The sequence below is a fragment of the Neoarius graeffei genome, chromosome 18 (genome assembly GCF_027579695.1).
Source record: "Neoarius graeffei isolate fNeoGra1 chromosome 18, fNeoGra1.pri, whole genome shotgun sequence".
Classification (NCBI taxonomy): Eukaryota; Metazoa; Chordata; class Actinopteri; order Siluriformes; family Ariidae; genus Neoarius; species Neoarius graeffei.
The window spans coordinates 45,597,486-45,617,718 of record NC_083586.1 but is presented as its reverse complement, the minus strand read 5'-3'; the positions used below and the strand labels follow the sequence as shown (position 1 = coordinate 45,617,718).

At 39.9% G+C, this 20,233-nt stretch overlaps 1 protein-coding gene across 1 annotated transcript in view; it reads right to left on the bottom strand.

Annotated features, from left to right (window-relative positions):
- grin2bb (glutamate receptor, ionotropic, N-methyl D-aspartate 2B, genome duplicate b) overlaps window positions 1–20,233 on the bottom strand; it is a 220,271-nt gene that overhangs the window by 47,083 nt on the left and 152,955 nt on the right. Inside the window, exons 5-9 of the mRNA XM_060898923.1 lie at window positions 14,161–14,275; window positions 13,217–13,425; window positions 10,722–10,893; window positions 3,051–3,204; window positions 388–513 (exon numbers count right to left, since the gene is read on the bottom strand). Coding sequence (XP_060754906.1) covers window positions 388–513; window positions 3,051–3,204; window positions 10,722–10,893; window positions 13,217–13,425; window positions 14,161–14,275 — 776 coding nt within the window. The remainder of the gene's footprint in view (window positions 1–387; window positions 514–3,050; window positions 3,205–10,721; window positions 10,894–13,216; window positions 13,426–14,160; window positions 14,276–20,233) is intronic.

Genomic DNA, 20,233 nt, shown 5'->3' with positions numbered 1-20,233 from the left:
CCGTGGACCAAACGAACTAAATTCAACATGGCTAAAAACTGAATAGGCAGATAAGTATAATATTAAATTGCAATTAGTTGCCAATACGAGTCACGATATAAGGTTACTAAAACCGAAAACATAATTGAATAACATGTTAATTAAGAAATAAAGCGAGTTTAAAAATGACTTCAGTTCTCCTTTAAAATCTATACTTAATTTTATAGAGAAAGATCTTAGCACACTGTGATGCTCAATATAATGGGAAGAAACATGCTTTACTTGCGTAGGCATAGACATTTTACTTGCAGGGAGAGAGTGATTTGAAATCCTGGCTGTAATGTGTCAGGGTGTTTAATAGGTGTTCTCCCACCATGTACACGCAAGCGAGTGTCAGTGCATGCGTACCTCGTCCATCCGCCAGACAGCGGTTATAGCCAACCGGACTGAAGTACTCGAAGACAAAGACGGCCACAGCAGATACAATCAGCAGCATCACAAACATCATCACCCACACATCAGCACTGAACGGCTCTGAGAAAGAGAGGGAGAAAGAATGGAGACAGATATATATATATATATATATATATATATATATATATATATATATATATATATAAAAAACAGCTTCTCTGAGAGGTGACTGTCTTTGCTATTCCTGCTATCAGAAACATCAAGATGCAAAGATGCACTTCGTCTAAGAAAACACTTCGAATGCAGAAGGTTAACAAGAACAGACTGAGTTTACAAGACAAAACCTAAAAAGTTTGAAAATGTGAAATTATAGGTTTATTAGGTCCAAAAATGTTTACACATTACAGCACATTTCATAAGATCTTTTTTTTATCTAAAATAATAAGAAATAAAATGAAACATAACTCCGAAAGAGTGGAATTAAATTCAAAAAAGGACTATAAGGAAGTATGTCAATAAATAAATAAATACATTTTAAAAAACCCAAAATATATGTCAAACAATGCTATAAATGTCCTGTGAAATTCCCACCTCTGAATGTGTGACGGAAAACTGTAATTCACTCTATTTTGCCACATAATAGTTCTGGCTAGTTCCTTTATTTCAGATTTTCTGGCCTGGAAACTAGCTCCATGGCCAGTCACAAGAAAGCTGGCCAACTTTTTGAGAAGGTGACTCATAAGACATTCGGTGGATATAAAAAGTTTACACACCCCTGTTAAAATAGCAGGCTTAGTGACGGAAAAAATGAAACTGAAATAACTGATGTCAGATCTTTTTTTTTCCACCTTTAATGTGAGATAGTCACTCACTCCTTCCTGCTTATCCCACTTACTGTATGTGTGTGGGGTCACTGCCATGTGGACCCTTTTGATCCATCCATCCATTATCTGTAACCGCTTATCTTGTGCAGGGTCGCAGGCAAGCTGGAGCCTATCCCAGCTGACTATGGGTGAGAGGCAGGGTACACCCTAGACAAGTCGCCAGATCATCACAGGGCTGACACATAGAGACAAACAACCATTCACACTCACATTCACACCTACGGTCAATTTAGAGCCACCAATTAGCCTAACCTGCATGTCTTTAGACTGTGGAGGAAACCGGCGCACCTGGAGGAAACCCATGCAAACACAGGGAGAACATGCAAACACCACACAGAAAGGCTCCCATCAGTCACTGGGCTTGAACCCAGAACCTTCTTGCTAACCACTACACCACTGTGCAACCCCCTTTTCATCCATGTCATATTAATTGGAGCATAGTTTTACCCCGGTTGCCTTTAATGTGAGGTAGTACTCAAAAAAATTAAGTGAAAAACAAATAGAAACACTGTGGGAAAAGGGGGGGGGGATAGTTACAATCACCTGCTTGCTTAAGTCTGCACACCCATGTATAAAGGGGCATGTGAATAAACCAGTCACAGGCTGCCAAGAGATTTACAGCAACAGGAGATGCAGAAATATCTGACAGGTACTGGTTATTCCCCGCATGTCACAACAATCTCTTGCATTATTCACATGGAGTAGGGTGCCTAGATGGAAGGCAAATTGCGTTATGGTCTGATGAGACCAAGGTAGAACTGGGTATAATTCTAAAAGATATGTTTGATGCAGAAACAAGAGAGCTTATCACCCAAAGAACACCAAACCTACAGTGAAGCATGGTGGTGGCAACATCACACTATGGGGCTGTCTGTTTAACTGGGACTGGGAATTTAGTCAAGTTAATGGGGATCATGGATAGCTTCAAATACCACACAAAACACTTAGCATAAAACATGCAGGCCTCTATTAGACAGCTGGAGGTGAAGACCCAAAGCACAGATCCAAGATTTGATCCAAGAATGGCCCAGTCAGAGTGTAGATCGAAACTCTGTAGAAAGCTGTGAAATGATTTGAGGAGGGCTGTGCACAGGAGATCCTCTCGCAATTTGTTAGATCTGGAGCTTTTTCCATTTTATTTATTTATTTATTTTGGAAGGAGGAATGGAATAAAATTGCTAAAATCAATATGATCGTGGTTTTATTTTTCATATCCCAGTAACTGTGCAAGTTTAACAGCGGTGTATACTCTTTTTATATCCATTGTATGTAGTTCCAGCAAAGCAGTAAAGTACTTATGTACTTATGTTTAGTACTCATGGGGATGGTAGCTGGCTTGTCAGTATTATTGTGAACAACTTACAGACAGCAGAGGGCTCTAAAAATTACAAATTGTTCCTTTAAACATTTACCTTTTACAAAAAAAACACCCCTAAAAAAATGCAAAAAATGCAAAAAAAAGGAAAAAAACACCCCTAAAAATGCAAAAAAAAAAAAAATTGGATCCAAAATATTAAATAAATTATTATAACATTTGTTTTCTTGTTGATCTCTTATTATTCCATATCCACCAAACTGGTGCTCTAATTGTTATCATTTTTATTAATAATATTTTTTAAAGGTATTTCTGAAGATTTTCTATTATTTCAGCCATTCTCGATTCACCTGACCTTTCCTACACTAGACAGATTGAGGGTCTTGAAACTGAAGTGTGCTTGTTGAGGCAAGTGTGTGTGTGTGTGTGCGCGCGCGCGCGCGTGTTTTATTCCACACCTAGAAATGCAGAAGGAGACACGGTGCCATTGCTACGTGAGACCATGACACTAATGCCCGTCTCTATGAAGGGGACGGAGAAGTCAATGACCTCTGACCTTTCCTCGTTGATGGTCAGAGAGCCCACTGCCATGTGAGCGTTCTTAAACACCACCTACAGTGCAGGAGAGAGAGAAAAGAGGGAGAGTCATATATATATATATATATATCTCATCTCATCTCATCTCATTATCTCTAGCCGCTTTATCCTTCTACAGGGTCACAGGCAAGCTGGAGCCTATCCCAGCTTACTACGGGCGAAAGGCGGGGTACACCCTGGACAAGTCGCCAGGTCATCACAGGGCTGACACATAGACACAGACAACCATTCACACTCACATTCACACCTACGGTCAATTTAGAGTCACCAGTTAACCTAACCTGCATGTCTTTGGACTGTGGGGGAAACCGGAGCACCCGGAGGAAACCCACGCGGACACGGGGAGAACATGCAAACTCCACACAGAAAGGCCCCCGCCGGCCCCGGGGCTCGAACCCAGGACCTTCTTGCTGTGAGGCGACATATATATTACACACACACACACACACACACACACACAACCCCGATTCCAAAAAAGTTGGGACAAAGTACAAATTGTAAATAAAAATGGAATCCAATGATGTGGAAGTTTCAAAATTCCATATTTTATTCAGAGTAGAACATAGATGACATATCAAATGTTTAAACTGAGAAAATGTATCATTTAAAGAGAAAAATTAGGTGATTTTAAATTTCATGACAACACCACATCTCAAAAAAGTTGGGACAAGGCCATGTTTACCACTGTGAGACATCCCCTTTTCTCTTTACAACAGTCTGTAAACGTCTGGGGACTGAGGAGACAAGTTGCTCAAGTTTAGGGATAGGAATGTTAACCCATTCTTGTCTAATGTAGGATTCTAGTTGCTCAACTGTCTTAGGTCTTTTTTGTCCTATCTTCCGTTTTATGATGCGCCAAATGTTTTCTATGGGTGAAAGATCTGGACTGCAGGCTGGCCAATTCAGTACCCGGACCCTTCTTCTACGCAGCCATGATGCTGTAATTGATGCAGTATGTGGTTTGGCATTGTCATGTTGGAAAATGCAAGGTCTTCCTTGAAAGAGACGTCGTCTGGATGGGAACATATGTTGCTCTAGAACCTGGATATACCTTTCAGCATTGATGGTGTCTTTCCAGATGTGTAAGCTGCCCATGCCACACACACTAATGCAACCCCATACCATCAGAGATGCAGGCTTCTGAACTGAGCGCTGATAACAACTCGGGTCGTCCTTCTCCTCTTTAGTCCGAATGACACGGCGTCCCTGATTTCCATAAAGAACTTCAAATTTTGATTCGTCTGACCACAGAACAGTTTTCCACTTTGTCACAGTCCATTTTAAATGAGCCTTGGCCCAGAGAAGACATCTGTGCTTCTGGATCATGTTTAGATACAGCTTCTTCTTTGAACTATAGAGTTTTAGCTGGCAACGGCGGATGGCACAGTGAATTGTGTTCATAGATAATGTTCTCTGGAAATATTCCTGAGCCCATTTTGTGATTTCCAATACAGAAGCATGCCTGTATGTGATGCAGTGCCATCTAAGGGCCCGAAGATCACGGGCACCCAGTATGGTTTTCCGGCCTTGACCCTTATGCACAGAGATTCTTCCAGATTCTCTGAATCTTCTGATATTATGCACTGTAGATGATGATATGTTCAAACTCTTTGCAATTTTACACTGTCAAACTCCTTTCTGATATTGCTCCACTATTTATTGGCCCAGAATTAGGGGGATTGTTGATCCTCTTCCCATCTTTACTTCTGAGAGCTGCTGCCACTCCAAGATGCTCTTTTTATACCCAGTCATGTTAATGACCTATTGCCAGTTGACCTAATGAGTTGCAATTTGGTCCTCCAGCTGTTCCTTTTTTGTACCTTTAACTTTTCCTAACTTTTCCAGCCTCTTATTGCCCCGTCCCAACTTTTTTGAGATGTGTTGCTGTCATGAAATTTCAAATGAGCCAATATTTAGCATGAAATTTCAAAATGTCTCCCTTTCGACATCTGATATGTTGTCTATGTTCTATTGTGAATACAGTATCAGTTTTTGAGATTTGTAAATTATTGCATTCCATTTTTATTTACAATTTGTACTGTGTCCCAACTTTTTTGGAATCAGGGTTTTGTGTATATATATATATATATATATATATATATATATATATATATATATATATATATATATATATATATATTTTTTTTAATAATGGTAAGAGAAAGCTGACACAGTTTTAAGATACATGAACAAACCAGCTGACAAAAAGAATGAAAGAAACACAGGGCAGGAAGAGAAAAAAAAACTAAATATACAAAGAAAAAAGAGAAGAAAAGCAGAAAGAATGAATAAAGGTAAAAGAGAAATTAGGTTACTACAGTGAGTCACAGTATGTGGAAATTATCACACCCTTGTTTTTTTTCCTCGTCCTTCTTCTCTAGTCGCTTTTTCCCTTCCCTAGACCCTGCTACATCTGAGGTATATTTAGCTTTAAATATCAGAGGCTTTGGGCTACACAAGAAAATAGGGTAAAACACACTGAATTAATAAGGTAAAATGTATGCTACAGAGATACAGCCCTGTCTCTCTTTGCCTTATCTTAATGAACACACTTCCTCTTTATCTCTCTGCTGCCATTCTCATTCCCATTAACGTAACTGATATTATCTTCTACATGAAACGTGTGTCTGTTTGTGTAAAAATGTGTTATAAAACTCATGAGCCATCATGTACAGTTATTAAGGAGCAAGCTGTTCAGCTGAGAGCAGTAGCCTACCCAAACATTGTGACTGATGTGACGATAATTAACATGACTGTAAATGAAAAGGAGTTGGACAAATATGCCACAATCATATAAACGACTGTGACTGCAATCTGCAACAGATATTATTCTATCCACATTCACTGGATATGAGCAATCACATGCTCTGATTGGCTACTCTACTACAAGGATATCAGCTCATATACCAAACGTAGAGAAAAACAAAATGGTGGCGTGTGTTGCTGAACCAACCAAGGACAAAATAAAAACTTTACTCGAAAACAAAACCCTAAAAATTGTTATCAAGTATTTAAAAGAAACAGAAGTAACTAAAAGAATACTGCCCTCCCCCCATAGCTCCTGTACCACACTCCAGCCCAGTCGGTGGCGGTAATGCACCTACTGTTGGCGTCTGATCAGGGCTGTATCTCGCTACTTGTGTTGCTTGACCTTAGTGCAGTATTTGATACCATTGATCATTCCATTCTTCTGCATAGACTAGAAAATGTTGTGGGAGTTAAGGGAACGGCCCTCTCCTGGCTCAGGTCTTATTTAACTGATCGTTATCAGTATGTTGATATAAATGGTGATATTTCTAGACGTACTGAGGTAAAGTTTGGTGTTCTACAAGGTTCTGTCTTGGGTCCACTGCTTTTTTCTCTATATATGTTACCTCTGGGTGATATTATTCGTAAACATTGTATTAGTTTCCACTGTTATGCTGATGACACACAGTTGTATGTCTCTGCAAAACCTGATGAGAGACACCAGCTTTATAGAATTGAGGAATGTGTTAAGGACATTAGACACTGGATGCTTATTAATTTCCTTCTGCTTAACTCTGACCAGACTGAAGTACTTGTACTAGGACCACTTACAGCTAGAAGTAAGTTTTCTGATTACACAGTGACTCTGGATGGCCTTTCTGTTTCTTCACGTGCAGCAGTAAAAGACCTCGGAGTGATTATTGACCCCAGGCTTTCATTCGAAACTCACATTGATAACATCACCCGGATAGCTTTCTTTCATCTCAGAAATATTGCAAAGATAAGAAATTTAATGTCATTACATGACGCAGAAAAACCAGTCCATGCTTTTGTTACCTCCAGGTTGGATTATTGTAATGCCTTACTGTCTGAATGTTCCAATAAGTGCATAAACAAGCTCCAGTTAGTTCAAAGCAGCAAGAGTCCTTACTAGAACTAGAAAATATGACCACATCACGCCTGTCTTATCCACACTGCACTGGCTCCCAATCAAATTTCGTATTGATTATAAAATACTACTATTGACCTTTAAAGCACTAAATGGTCTCGCACCACAGTACCTGAGTGAACTTCTGCTCCTCTATGACCCGCCACGCCTACTTAGATCAAAAGGTGCAGGCTATCTGCTGGTACCTCGTATAGTGAAGGCTACATCAGGGGGCAGAGCCTTTTCTTACAAAGCTCCACAGTTATGGAACAGCCTTCCAAGTAATGTTCGGGAATCAGACACAGTCTCAGCATTTAAGCCTAGGCTGAAAACATATCTGTTTAGTCAAGCCTTTTGTTAATGGTGTTTATGAGGTAAAGGTGTAGATCTAGAGGATCCTCAGACATAGAGTGTTTTGGTAAACTGGGATGTATGGATGCTGTCAGTCCCCACTCGCTTGCTCACTCGAGTTTGTTGACGGTGTAGTGGCTGGCTGCTTTATGTCCCGGGGCTCCCTCATGCCTGTGTTACCTTCTGGCTCTCCCCTTTTAGTTATGCTGTCATAGTTAGTTGCCGGAGTCCCTGCTTGTACTCAGTGCAATATGTATACTGTTCCTACTTATTCAGGTGACATTGGGCATACCTAACAACCTGTGTTTTCTTTTCTTTCCCTCCCCCCCCCAAATCTGTCCCTCTGAGTTACATGGAGTCAACAGGAAATCTTTTGGTGGAGAGGGTGGAGACCTCGACTGGCTATCGTAGCCTGCAGGGAATTGGCCGTCAGACATTCTGTCGCATGTCCCAGACCCGGTGAAATGTAACTGAATTGTCTTGGCCAGCCCTAAGGGTCCCATCTGCATCTCATCATTGCTGAGGAGTGTGCTCCCATCACCCAATCAAGCATCCAGCCAGAGCAGGTCATGATTTTTTTAACCATATTAACATGCCATTGTTGTGTATTATGCCTGATGTCAAGACTCTCGTCTCTGCGAGCCTACCACACAGATTTAATACTTGTGTCATTTTTAGGGCATACCTAACAACCTGTGTTTTCTTCCCCCCCCCCCCAATCTGTCCCTCTGAGTTACATGTTGGTCCTGGGATTGAGATGCTGGCCTCTTCTGCCCCTCGGACCTGCTTGATCCATCCTGGTGCCCTGTGTCTGGTCGGAGTTTTATCGCATCGCTCCTGTGAAGGACGGCCCCATGAGGACAGTTGAGGGTTATACCTGGAGGATGCTCTGGACTCTTACAGTAATGCTTTTATGGCTGAGGACTACAGTTGACTTGCTAACTTTAGGACTGCAGTTGTCGTGAACAGTTTTGCACTCAAGTTTCCATCAATGAAGAGTTTATAACATCAACGAAACTGTCTTCATGTTAAAACTGTTAATGTTATAGTCATGCTGTCTGTTGTTGCCCAAATGAGGATGGGTTCCCTTTTGAGTCTGGTTCCTCTCGAGGTTTCTTCCTCATGTCGTCTGAGGGAGTTTTTCCTTGCCACCGTCGCCACAGGCTTGCTCATTGGGGATAGATTAGGGACAAAATTAGCTCATGTTTTAAGTCGTTCAAATTCTGTAAAGCTGCTTTGCGACAATGTTTATTGTTAAAAGCGCTATACAAATAAACTTGACTTGACCTTTAAGTTGGTTTGCCAACCACCAAAAAAAAACCTGAAGAAGAAGAAGAAAATAAAAAAGCAACAAAATATAGAATAAAAGTATTTATTTATTTATTTATTTATTTATTATTTCGTATTTATTATCTTTTTTATTTTTCAAGAATTATGATTATAACATTTTTTACAAATTGCTAGTGTCATTTCGCCAGTTTGTTTACATTCTAAGCTGAAATTATTTTGTCGGACATTTTGTGTAAAGTTTTTATTTATCGAATTTGCAAAAAATAAAACTAAAAATATTCTGTTTCTCAAAATCCAGTGAATGTGGATAGAATAAAACAGTTATTCCACTCAATCTCATCGTACATGGCTAAAAGCCAACTCGACTATTAGCTCATGTACAACTCAATTTCATGGAGTAACTGTGAATTATTTCTAATTTGAATTAAAATACTTGCTGAACTCCAGCTTGCGTTCTCTCTCTCTCTCTCTCTCTCTCTGTTTCTTCTCTCTGTCTGTCTCGTGCTGTCTCTGTGTCGTTGACTCACTCTCTTTTCACCACATTCTTTTTCTCACACTTTCACAACTGCTAAGTGACACATTACCAGTGAAAAACAATCACTTCATGTTCTATCAAAATTACATGCCAGCCAAAATAATTACCAATAAATTAATATTAAGGAGGTAAATAAAATGGAGTAGCGTCTGCTACTTGCTAAAGAACTTCATCTTCTAACACTCATGTATTAATTAGATTATTAATGACTTAACCTCTAAGTTTAAAAGAGTCAAAATGTTAATCCACTTTGAAAAGATTCTTATAAATATGTTGTGTCTCCTTGGATAAAGTCAGCACCCTGCGGCCTCCTTGACTTCCAACAACCGCATCAGTTTGTGCATCACAGCAATGTAAATTCTCCTTCGATGAAACACAGTGAGCATGCTGATCACCTCATTTCAAATTAAATTATTCCGATAGGCATCTTGATGCGAATATTGGCTCACATGCATGAGCAATTCAAATAGCACCTGAAGCAACGGCAGCTTCTACACAACACCAGGCATTTCATAATGGAGTGTCTCGCTGTACTTGTGCTGATGAGCTCAATAGGTAGCTGATGTAATGTGCTTATTCAGTGAACATTCAGACTGCACTTTTTTTTTTAATCGATGACTTTATCAGGTCTTTCAATAACTGTGGGGAAGAAAATAAAACTGGGAAAAGAGTCTCCGCTGTAAGGGGAGTGGAGAACTGGACACATTGCGTGAAATGAATCTAAACTGACATTTTAAAAACAAATACATAATGCACTCTCTTACTCCCTTCAGAAACTGAACGTATGAACCACTCTTCAGTTTAAAGCAGCAGTCTGAAATTTTAGCAAAAGTTTAGCTGAAGCCAAATAAATGCAGCCCTCCAAAGCCATGTCTCATGGCAGTCTGCCTAAGTTGGACTTTAAAAAAAATAAATCAATCAATGAATAAATAAACAAATAAATAAACAGTATCCATCCAGCACCATAAAGCATTATTCGATTTATTTTTTCTTTAGGACCCCTTAAAGTCGTTACAGAATCTTATAACAGATCGTTTCCCTTTAAAGAGTCCAATTAAAATGCTAGAACCATAAACCATTACCAAGAATCACTGAGGAACCATTATAGGTTGAACTTTTTTATAACTGACAGGAAACATGGCTGACTGAATCATGGCCCTGATTGGTTGGATCCTGGAGGTGCACATAATTTATTTCTTTTCTCCTGTGACCAGACCCTGCAGTGTTTCAGAGACTGGTGTTTCACATCTCAGCAGGTTTATATAGATTGCACTTAGAACATGACAAAAACATCGCCAAAACATTATGAAATGTTTTCCTCAAAAATCCTGACTGCAACTTTAATATTTCATTAACGTGTCCAGACGCAAATCCCTCTCTTTAGCCTCTGCTGCAAGAAATTTCTAGAATGATTTAACAGAAACAAACGTGATCTGGCTTGTATTTGAAAAACAACCCTACCTCGCCCACCATGCCGTTCCATGTGCCATTGATCTTCTTGCCGTGTTTCCCATTGGTCACTAGGTAGAGGTCGTAGGTGAACTTCACAGATTTAGCGATCTTTTTGAGGATGTCTATGCAGAAGCCCTTGCAACAGCGCTTAATATAGATCCCTGAATCTCCTGTTTGGTTTCTGAAAAATGAAAGAAGGTGCGTGTAAACTGACAGAAGGAAGCATTTCAGTTGTTTTGAGACATTAATGATGAATAACAAGACAAAAAACTAAAAGAAAGTAAACATTTTGATGACATTACTATCCTCTATTTCTTCAAAGTCCAGATTTTGTGGTTATTATACCACAGTAAATTTGTCTCTGAGGCATTCTCTCTTTTATTTTGCTCTAATGGCAGTCTTTTCTCATTGCTATCATCAAGCTGATATTCTGTTTAAACCTTTCTATCCCTATTAGTGAGTTTTAGCCCTCACCCAATGTTCTTACATACGCTAGTAGTTTCTTTCCTGATGTGACACATGGCCACAAGATTTTGAGACGTTTCTTGTTGACATTTGGAAAAAATATGACAATGTGCTATAGATGTTCTGAGAATTCCATCAAACTATGGTATCATCAGGAATTTGATTTCTACATAAAAGCAAGATTTAGACCAATTATAGAGGTGTCCTGTCAACAACCAGTGGTTACGCGTTATTAAATCTTGTCAAAGTAGCAAACCAAGTATTTTGTGATATTTTGTATCATATTTTGTGCATTTTTGTCATATTGCCCCACCAAATTGCTGTATTTCATTAATAAAAATAGCCTCAATGAGGCTGTAGCTCATACCAGCCACTGTTGTTGTTGTGTGAGTTTGAAATCTGATCAATCCTTTGGGAGGAGTAGCGATTTTTGTGAAATTGCATATGACCCCTGTGTAGCTGCATCCATGGCAGGTGGCACCACCTGGTGAACAACTCTTGTTGGAATATGTCTTTAGAGTCTTCTGAGTGAGTTTCAGTGAAAACATCCTAGCAGTTTATGAACAGTAGTGTTTGGTGTGACGAGTCACCCAAAAATTTTCAAACGCCCATAAAATGTTAAATATGACAGGTGGCACCATTGTCTTGACAATTTTTATACATATCAACCTGGGGAACATTCAGTATGAGTTTGATCAAAGTGTGATCACTCCTGTAGGAGCAGTAGTGATTTTTGTGAAATTGCACATGACCCCTGTATAGCCTCATCCATGGCAGGTGGTGCCACCTGGTGATCATCTCTTGTTGGAACATGTCTTTAGAGTCTTCTGGGTCAGGTTCAGTGAAAACGTCCCAGCAGTTTACGAAGAGTAGCGTTTAATGTGACGAGTCACCCAAAAATTTCAGACACTGATAAAATTGTAAATATGACAGGTGGCGCTACTGTCTTGACAACTTTTATGCACACCCACCTGGGGAACATTGTGAGTGAGTTTGATCAAAATCTGGTCAATCGTGTAGGAGAAGTAGCGATTTTTGTAAATTGTGGACGGACAACAATGACGGACGACGATGGACAACGGATGGATGATGTGTGATTGCATAAGCTCATCCGGTCTGGCCTACAGCCAGATGAGCGAACAATAATTTGCCTGTTTTTGCTTCATGTCTCAAATTTTGGAACACTTTTTTTAAACCAGGAATTTTATAACACAACTTATAAAAGGTGTTGTGGGCCTTGTGTAAAGCAAACAAAACTTGTGCAGTGATATTGCTACACTTGACATGAAAAAAAGACAGCCTTAAATAATAAATTTGGGTTTCTGAGTTTCTGTAGAATTTTTAACCCTGTACTTCATGTGTGTTTTTACTTGAAGCACATTTTCTGTGAAGTATCTCAAGTCAAGTTTATTTGTATAGCGCTTTTAACAATAGACATTGTTGCAAAGCAGCTTTACAGAATTTTAATGACTTTAAACATGAGCTAATTTTATCCCTAATTGATCCCCAATAAGCAAGCCTGTGGCGACGGTGGCAAGGAAAAACTCCCTCAGACGACATGAGGAAGAAACGTCAAAAGGAACCAGACTCAAAAGGGAACCCATCCTCATTTGGGTGTTTTAACATGAAGTCTGTTTCATTGATGTTATAACTCTTCATTGCTGGAAACTTGAGTGCAAAACTGTTCATGACAACTGCAGTCCTAAAGTCAGCAAGTCAACTGTAGTTCTCAGCCATAAAAGCATTACTGTAAGTGATCTTACAGTAATGCTTTATACTGTAAGTATCTATTGCTTTCCTATTCATTAATCTGATATACAGCCTCTTACGGTATAAGGGGAAAAGCTATACGTAGTGGGTATTAGAATAAGCCTTAAAACAATTTCATATCGGTTATCATAAAGGGTTTATATGGGTGTCATGCAGCCCTTTCAGTAAAGTTTTACCCAAAAAAAGCATTTGCAGTAAAGTCTGTACAGACTGTTGCCTTTTAATCAAAACCTGCATTCAGTAGTGAACTGCACTGGCAGGCTGCTTACTGGGCTTTGAGCTGTTTTCTGCAGGGAACCGTGTTCCTCATGCAGGTGCCACTGAGGGGGTCCACATCCTCCACGATGACAAATGGGGCCTCCTCCAGTGTGACGATAGACAGGTGGTCATCATCCCTTTCTTCTGCATCTGAATAGAGCTCAAAGCGTGGCCACACGTGGTATTTCATGGTCAACGAGCCATTCTCCCACTTACCAACCTGGGAAGCATGAGAATGAGAGAAGAAGAAGGAAAGTGGTTAGAGAGAGATTAAGGACAAGTAGGAAAGAGGGAGATAAGAGAGTCAGAAAGGTCAGGGCTGGATTAATGTGAGTGTGGCTGAATAATAGGAAGTGAAAAGATAGAAAGAGGGCTGTGTAGGCTGATTATGGTCTTATGATGTCAGGTGGTGTGATGTTTTTCTATAGAAGTGTTAACACGCAGTCACACTGGCTGTGGTGAGATGTGATAAAGTGACCAGAAGTAATTTATTTATAATAAGACTTTGAAACTTCAAGATACAGTAGATGAAGCAACAATTAGCAATGCAAAATTTGGTCTGGTGAGCAAAGCAACATTTCTTTGTTGCAAAGGATATGAATGATCAGTGAAGAGATTTGGTTGCTACCATCAGGAATGGGTGTCATCAGCCTTTAAACCTAAATATAGGTGGTAAACCGTGTTTTGGACTAATTCAAAATGTAATTTTTGCAGGAATGCATCTTAATTGTGTTTAAATAGGTGACTTTCTATACACTCTATAGCTAGCTTCTTTGGATATCACCAGTTAAATTGTGGCAACCAACAGTGGAGTAAAGACGAGAACACTCATAACAACCAGTGTAGCAATGCAAGGCGAAATATCACTACTGGTGTAAGTGGGGTTAGAGGACTCTCTAGAGACTCAGATAAAGAGGACAAGGGAAGAAAGAAAGTATTGAAAATAAACACTCACCCTGTCCCACTGTCTCTCCTTATCCAGCAAAATAATAACCAGCTTGGGGTGCATTTGGTAGCCATCCTCACTGAAGGAGAGATTACGCCCCTCGAAGGTCACGTTCATGAGGTATCTAAGGACACAACATCAGAGAACATGTAATAAAATTCAGAGAGATACCATATCAACTGGGCTTTGGGACTCTTTATATATACTGTATATATCCTTATAATAAAATACATATTATTCTCTCCACATTCACTGAATATGAGTAATCACATACTCCGATGGGCTAGTCTACTACTAGGCTATCAACTCATATACCATGAGTAGAGAAAAACAAAATGCCGGAGCGTGTTGCTGAACCAACCAAGGACGAAATAAAAACTCTACTCGAAAACAAAACCCCCAAAAATGCAAAATAGCAACAAAATATGGAATGAAAGTATTTGATGGTAAGAACATCTTTTGTTTATCTCATCTCATTATCTCTAGCCGCTTTATCCTGTTCTACAGGGTCGCAGGCAAGCTGGAGCCTATCCCAGCTGACTATGGGCGAAAGGCAGGGTACACCCTGGACAAGTCACCAGGTCATCACAGGGCTGACATGTAGACACAGACAACCATTCACACTCACATTCACACCTACGGTCAATTTAGAGTCACCAGTTAACCTAACCTGCATGTCTTTGGACTGTGGGGGAAACCGGAGCACACCCACGCAGACATGGGGAGAACATGCAAATTCCACACAGAAAGGCCCTCACCGGCCACGGGGCTCGAACCCGGACCTTCTTGCTGTGAGGCAACAGCGCTAACCACTACACCACCGTGCCACCCTCTTTTGTTTATATTTCAAGAATTATTATTATAGCATTTTTTTCACAAATTGCTACTGTCATTTCACCAGTTTGTTTACATTCTTCATCTTTAAGCTTTAACATTTGTTGAATTTTTTTAGACTGGTTCAAAAGCTCCAGGAAGTTATATAAAAAAGACAACCCCGATTCCAAAAAAGTTGGAACAAAGTACAAATTGTAAATAAAAACGGAACGCAATGATGTGGAAGTTTCAAAATTCCATATTTTATTCAGAATAGAACATAGATGACATATCAAATGTTTAAACTGAGAAAATGTATCATTGAAAGAGAAAAATTAGGTGATTTTAAATTTCATGACAACAACACATCTCAAAAAGTTGGGACAAGGCCATGTTTACCACTGTGAGACATCCCCTTTTCTCTTTACAACAGTCTGTAAACGTCTGGGCACTGAGGAGACAAGTTGCTCAAGTTTAGGGATAGGAATGTTAACCCATTCTTGTCTAATGTAGGATTCTAGTTGCTCAACTGTCTCAGGTCTTTTTTGTCGTATCTTCCATTTTATGATGCGCCAAATGTTTTCTATGGGTGAAAGATCTGGACTGCAGGCTGGCCAGTTCAGTACCCGGACCCTTCTTCTACGCAGCCATGATGCTGTAATTGATGCAGTATGTGGTTTGGCATTGTCATGTTGGAAAATGCAAGGTCTTCCCTGAAAGAGACGTCGTCTGGATGGGAGCATATGTTGCTCTAGAACCTGGATATACCTTTCAGCATTGATGGTGTCTTTCCAGATGTGTAAGCTGCCCATGCCACACGCACTAATGCAACCCCATACCATCAGAGATGCAGGCTTCTGAACCGAGCGCTGATGACAACCTGGGTCGTCCTTCTCCTCTTTAGTCCGAATGACACGGCGTCCCTGATTTCCATAACAAACTTCAAATTTTGATTCGTCTGACCACAAAACAGTTTTCCACTTTGTCACAGTCCATTTTAAATGAGCCTTGGCCCAGAGAAGACGTCTGCGCTTCTGGATCATGTTTAGATACGGCTGCTTCTTTGAACTATAGAGTTTTAGCTGGCAACGGCGGATGGCACGGTGAATTGTGTTCACAGATAATGTTCTCTGGAAATATTCCTGAGCCCATTTTGTGATTTCCAATACAGAAGCATGCCTGTATGTGATGCAGTGCCGTCTAAGGGCCCGAAGATCACGGGCACCCAGTATGGTTTTCCGGCCTTGACCCTTACGCACAGAGATTCTTCCAGATTCTCTGAATCTTTTGATGATATTATGCACTGTAGATGATGATATGTTCAAACTCTTTGCAATTTTACACTGTCAAACTCCTTTCTGATATTGCTCCACTATTTGTCGGCGCAGAATTAGGGGGAATTGGTGATCCTCTTCCCATCTTTACTTCTGAGAGCCGCTGCCACTCCAAGATGCTCTTTTTATACCCAGTCATGTTAATGACCTATTGCCAATTGACCTAATGAGTTGCAATTTGATCCTCCAGCTGTTCCTTTTTTGTACCTTTAACTTGTCCAGCCTCTTATTGCCCCTGTCCCAACTTTTTTGAGATGTGTTGCTGTCATGAAATTTCAAATGAGCCAATATCTCATCTCATTCTCATCTCATTATCTCTAGCCGCTTTATCCTTCTACAGGGTCGCCAATATTTGGCATGAAATTTCAAAATGTCTCCCTTTCAACATTTGATATGTTGTCTATGTTCTATTGTGAATACAATATCAGTTTTTGAGATTTGTAAATTATTGCATTCTGTTTTTATTTACAATTTGTACTTTGTCCCAACTTTTTTGGAATTGGGGTTGTAGAATAATATGAAAAAGTTAATTTTTTGTAATTTAATTCAAGAAGGCCCTGTGATGACCTGGCGACTTGTCCAGGGTGTACCCCGCCTTTTGCCCATAGTCAGCTGGGATAGGCTCCAGCTTGCCTGCGACCCTGTAGAAGGATAAAGCGGCTAGAGATAATGAGATGAGATGAGAGATGAGATAATTCAAGAAGGTAAACTTTCATATATTCTAGATTCATTGCACATAAAGTGAAATATTTTAATCCTCTTTCATTTTGATGATTATGGCTTATAGCTCTTTAAAATCAGAAATCCAGTGTCTCAAATTATGAGAATATTTCCTAAGATCAGTCAAAAAAGGATTTACAAGACAGAAAATGTCCAACTTCTGAAAAGTATGTTCATTTAGTATACACTCAATACTTGGTTGGGGCTCCTTTACCACAAATTACTGCATCAATGCGGTGTGGCGTGGACGTGATCAGCCTGTGACACTGCTAAAGTGTTACTGAAGCCCATGTTGCTTTTATAGCGGCCTTCAGCTTGTCTGTATTTTTGTGTCAGGTGTTTCTCATCTTCCTCTTGATAATACCCCACAGATTCTGTCTGGGGTTCAGGTCAGGTGAGTTGACTGGTCAATCAAGCTTAGTAATATCATAATCAACAAACCATTTGGTAGTAGTTTTGTCATTGTGGGCAGGTGCTAAGTCCTGCTAGAAAAGGAAATCAGAATCTCCATAAAGCTTGTCAGCAGATGGAAGTATGAAGTGCTCTAAAATTTCCTGGTAGATGGCTGTGTTGACTTTGGACTTGATAAAACACAGTGGACCAACAACGGCAGATGACACAGCACCCCAAATCATCACAGACTGTGGAAACTTCACACTGAACTTCAATCACCTTGGATTCTGTGCCTCTCCACTCTTTCTTCAGACTCTCAGACCTTGATTTCTGAATGAACTGCAAAATTTACTTTCCTCTGAAAAGAGGATTTTGGACCACTGAGCAACAGTCAAGTTCTTTCTCTCCTTAGACCAGGTAAGATGGTTCTGATGTCTCTGGTTCAGGAGTGGCTTGATATTAGGAATGCGACAGTTGTGGTGAAGTTGTTTTGACTGTATTGACTTTGGACTTGATAAAACACAGTGGACCAACTTTTTTTTTGATGATATTCTAGTTGTTTTAAATGCACTAGTATCTCATCTCATCTCATTATCTCTAGCCGCTTTATCCTGTTCTACAGGGTCGCAGGCAAGCTGGAGCCTATCCCAGCTGACTACGGGCGAAAGGCGGGGTACATCCTGGACAAGTCGCCAGGTCATCGCAGGGCTGACACATAGACACAGACAACCATTCACACTAACATTCACACCTACGGTCAATTTAGAGTCACCAGTTAACCTAACCTGCATGTCTTTGGACTGTGGGGGAAAACGGAGCACCCATATATATATATATATATATATATATATATATATATATATATATATATATATATATATATATATATATATATATATATATATATATATGGGTGCTCCGTTTTCCCCCACAGTCCAAAGACATGCAGGTTAGGTTAACTGGTGACTCTAAATTGACCGTAGGTGTGAATGTTAGTGTGAATGGTTGTCTGTGTCTATGTGTGTATATATATAAAAAAGGAGCCTGAAACACTGAAATAGTGATCTTATACTACAGGTATGTCACTCAGGTCTTTGCAATCGTAGAGATTCTGATTCAGCACTAGAGGTCTTGACAGGTAACATAAGCAAGCACAAAACTGCTGACCCCCTACTCACTTAATGTTCAGTTCCCCTCAAGCAGAAAAGCCAGAAGAAATGTCATGACATCATTCACGATCAGAGCAAACAGCGCAAATGTCATCTCAACAGGGAAATGGTGTATAATGAATAAGAAAAATAAACTGATAAAGGTGATGGTCTATGGTAATAGACTTGTTTTTTTCCCAGCCCTTCTATAAAAAGGTCTTGTGGAGGACATGCGTCATATCTGCCCTGAAATTATTTAGATAATAACCCACTATAAAGACTCGAAATAAAGACAGCCATATTTGAGTGAATCTTTGAAACATAATCATTCCCCACTTTTCTCTGTGTGATTGTCCAGTTTGTGACAAGCAACCACTGACCCACTTTTGACAGAGCCAGTGAATCGGTCTGTTGTCAGGTGTGTGTATGTGTGGGCTGTGCTGTTATGTGAGCCATCATCAGAGTGTTCTTATTGTGGTGCATGTTGTAACAGTCAGGTGATTTGCTGTAGTTTTAAGATGCTCCTGCTTCATTTGCACATGCATATGTTATAGCTCTCTCTCTCTCTCTCTCTCTCTCTCTCTGTATTATCAGAGTTGTGTTGATCCCATTTGATGAATGACACTGGATATGCTTATACCGTACTTTAACTTTTATTTCTTAGCCCTCTGGTAATAAAGTTTTGCTGTGAAATTGACACTGTATGCTGTTGTCAATGAGCTTGCTTACACTGCTATTAAAGTGATTCTCTATCTCTCAATATGTTCTTCTACAGAGCTACTTTAAAATCTCTTTTGCATTGTTTGTCGTGATGTTGAGGTGTTACGGTACAGACAGATTCCACACTTCAGTTATTGAAGAAAGTTATAAATTTCATTATGGTTATCTCTTCTAGGAATAACATCGGTCCATACTGAACCTGCCACACACACTGACTTATACACTGATTTGACAGGCAGTCACGCAGACAGACTGACTGACTGGACTGCCATAGGTTATTGAGGGACATGTGCGATTTCTGCAGGAACATCTATTGTTCTCTTTATTTACAGTACTCCTGGATACTGCAACAGAACCAGGGGACTGGGCTCCATTACTCCTATTGCTTCTCTCTCTCTCTCTCTCTCTCTCTCACACACACACACACACACTTCTATCTTTGTGGGGACACTCATTGACATCATGCCCCTTATCCCAACCATAACCATCACAACTAAATGCCAAACCTAAACCCTCACCCTAACCCTAACCTAAGCCTAATTCCAACCTCAACCTTAAAACTAAGTCTTAATCCTGAAGCAGCCCTTTGAAGAAGTGAGTACCAGCCAAAAATGTTCTCACTTCCCATAAATGTCCTAACTCTGTTGGTTAAACGTGTGCTCTGGTCCTCAATATTTAGCAAGTACACACACACACACACACACACACACACACACTTTACCTAATCAAACCCAGCTATCTGCACCTGCACCATGCAATTTGCACCATTGCATCAATTCTTCCCCAGCCTAGCCACCTGTGAACATAGATGATGGTAAAAACCTGAGGGATGGTTTTCATGAAGCAACATTTACAAGCCCTTGTTAGATGTAACCGATTCCAAGGGTCTACTTGAAAGGGCTTCTTCAGTTCCATTTTAATACTTAGCTATTACTGATATGTTTGTGAATATAA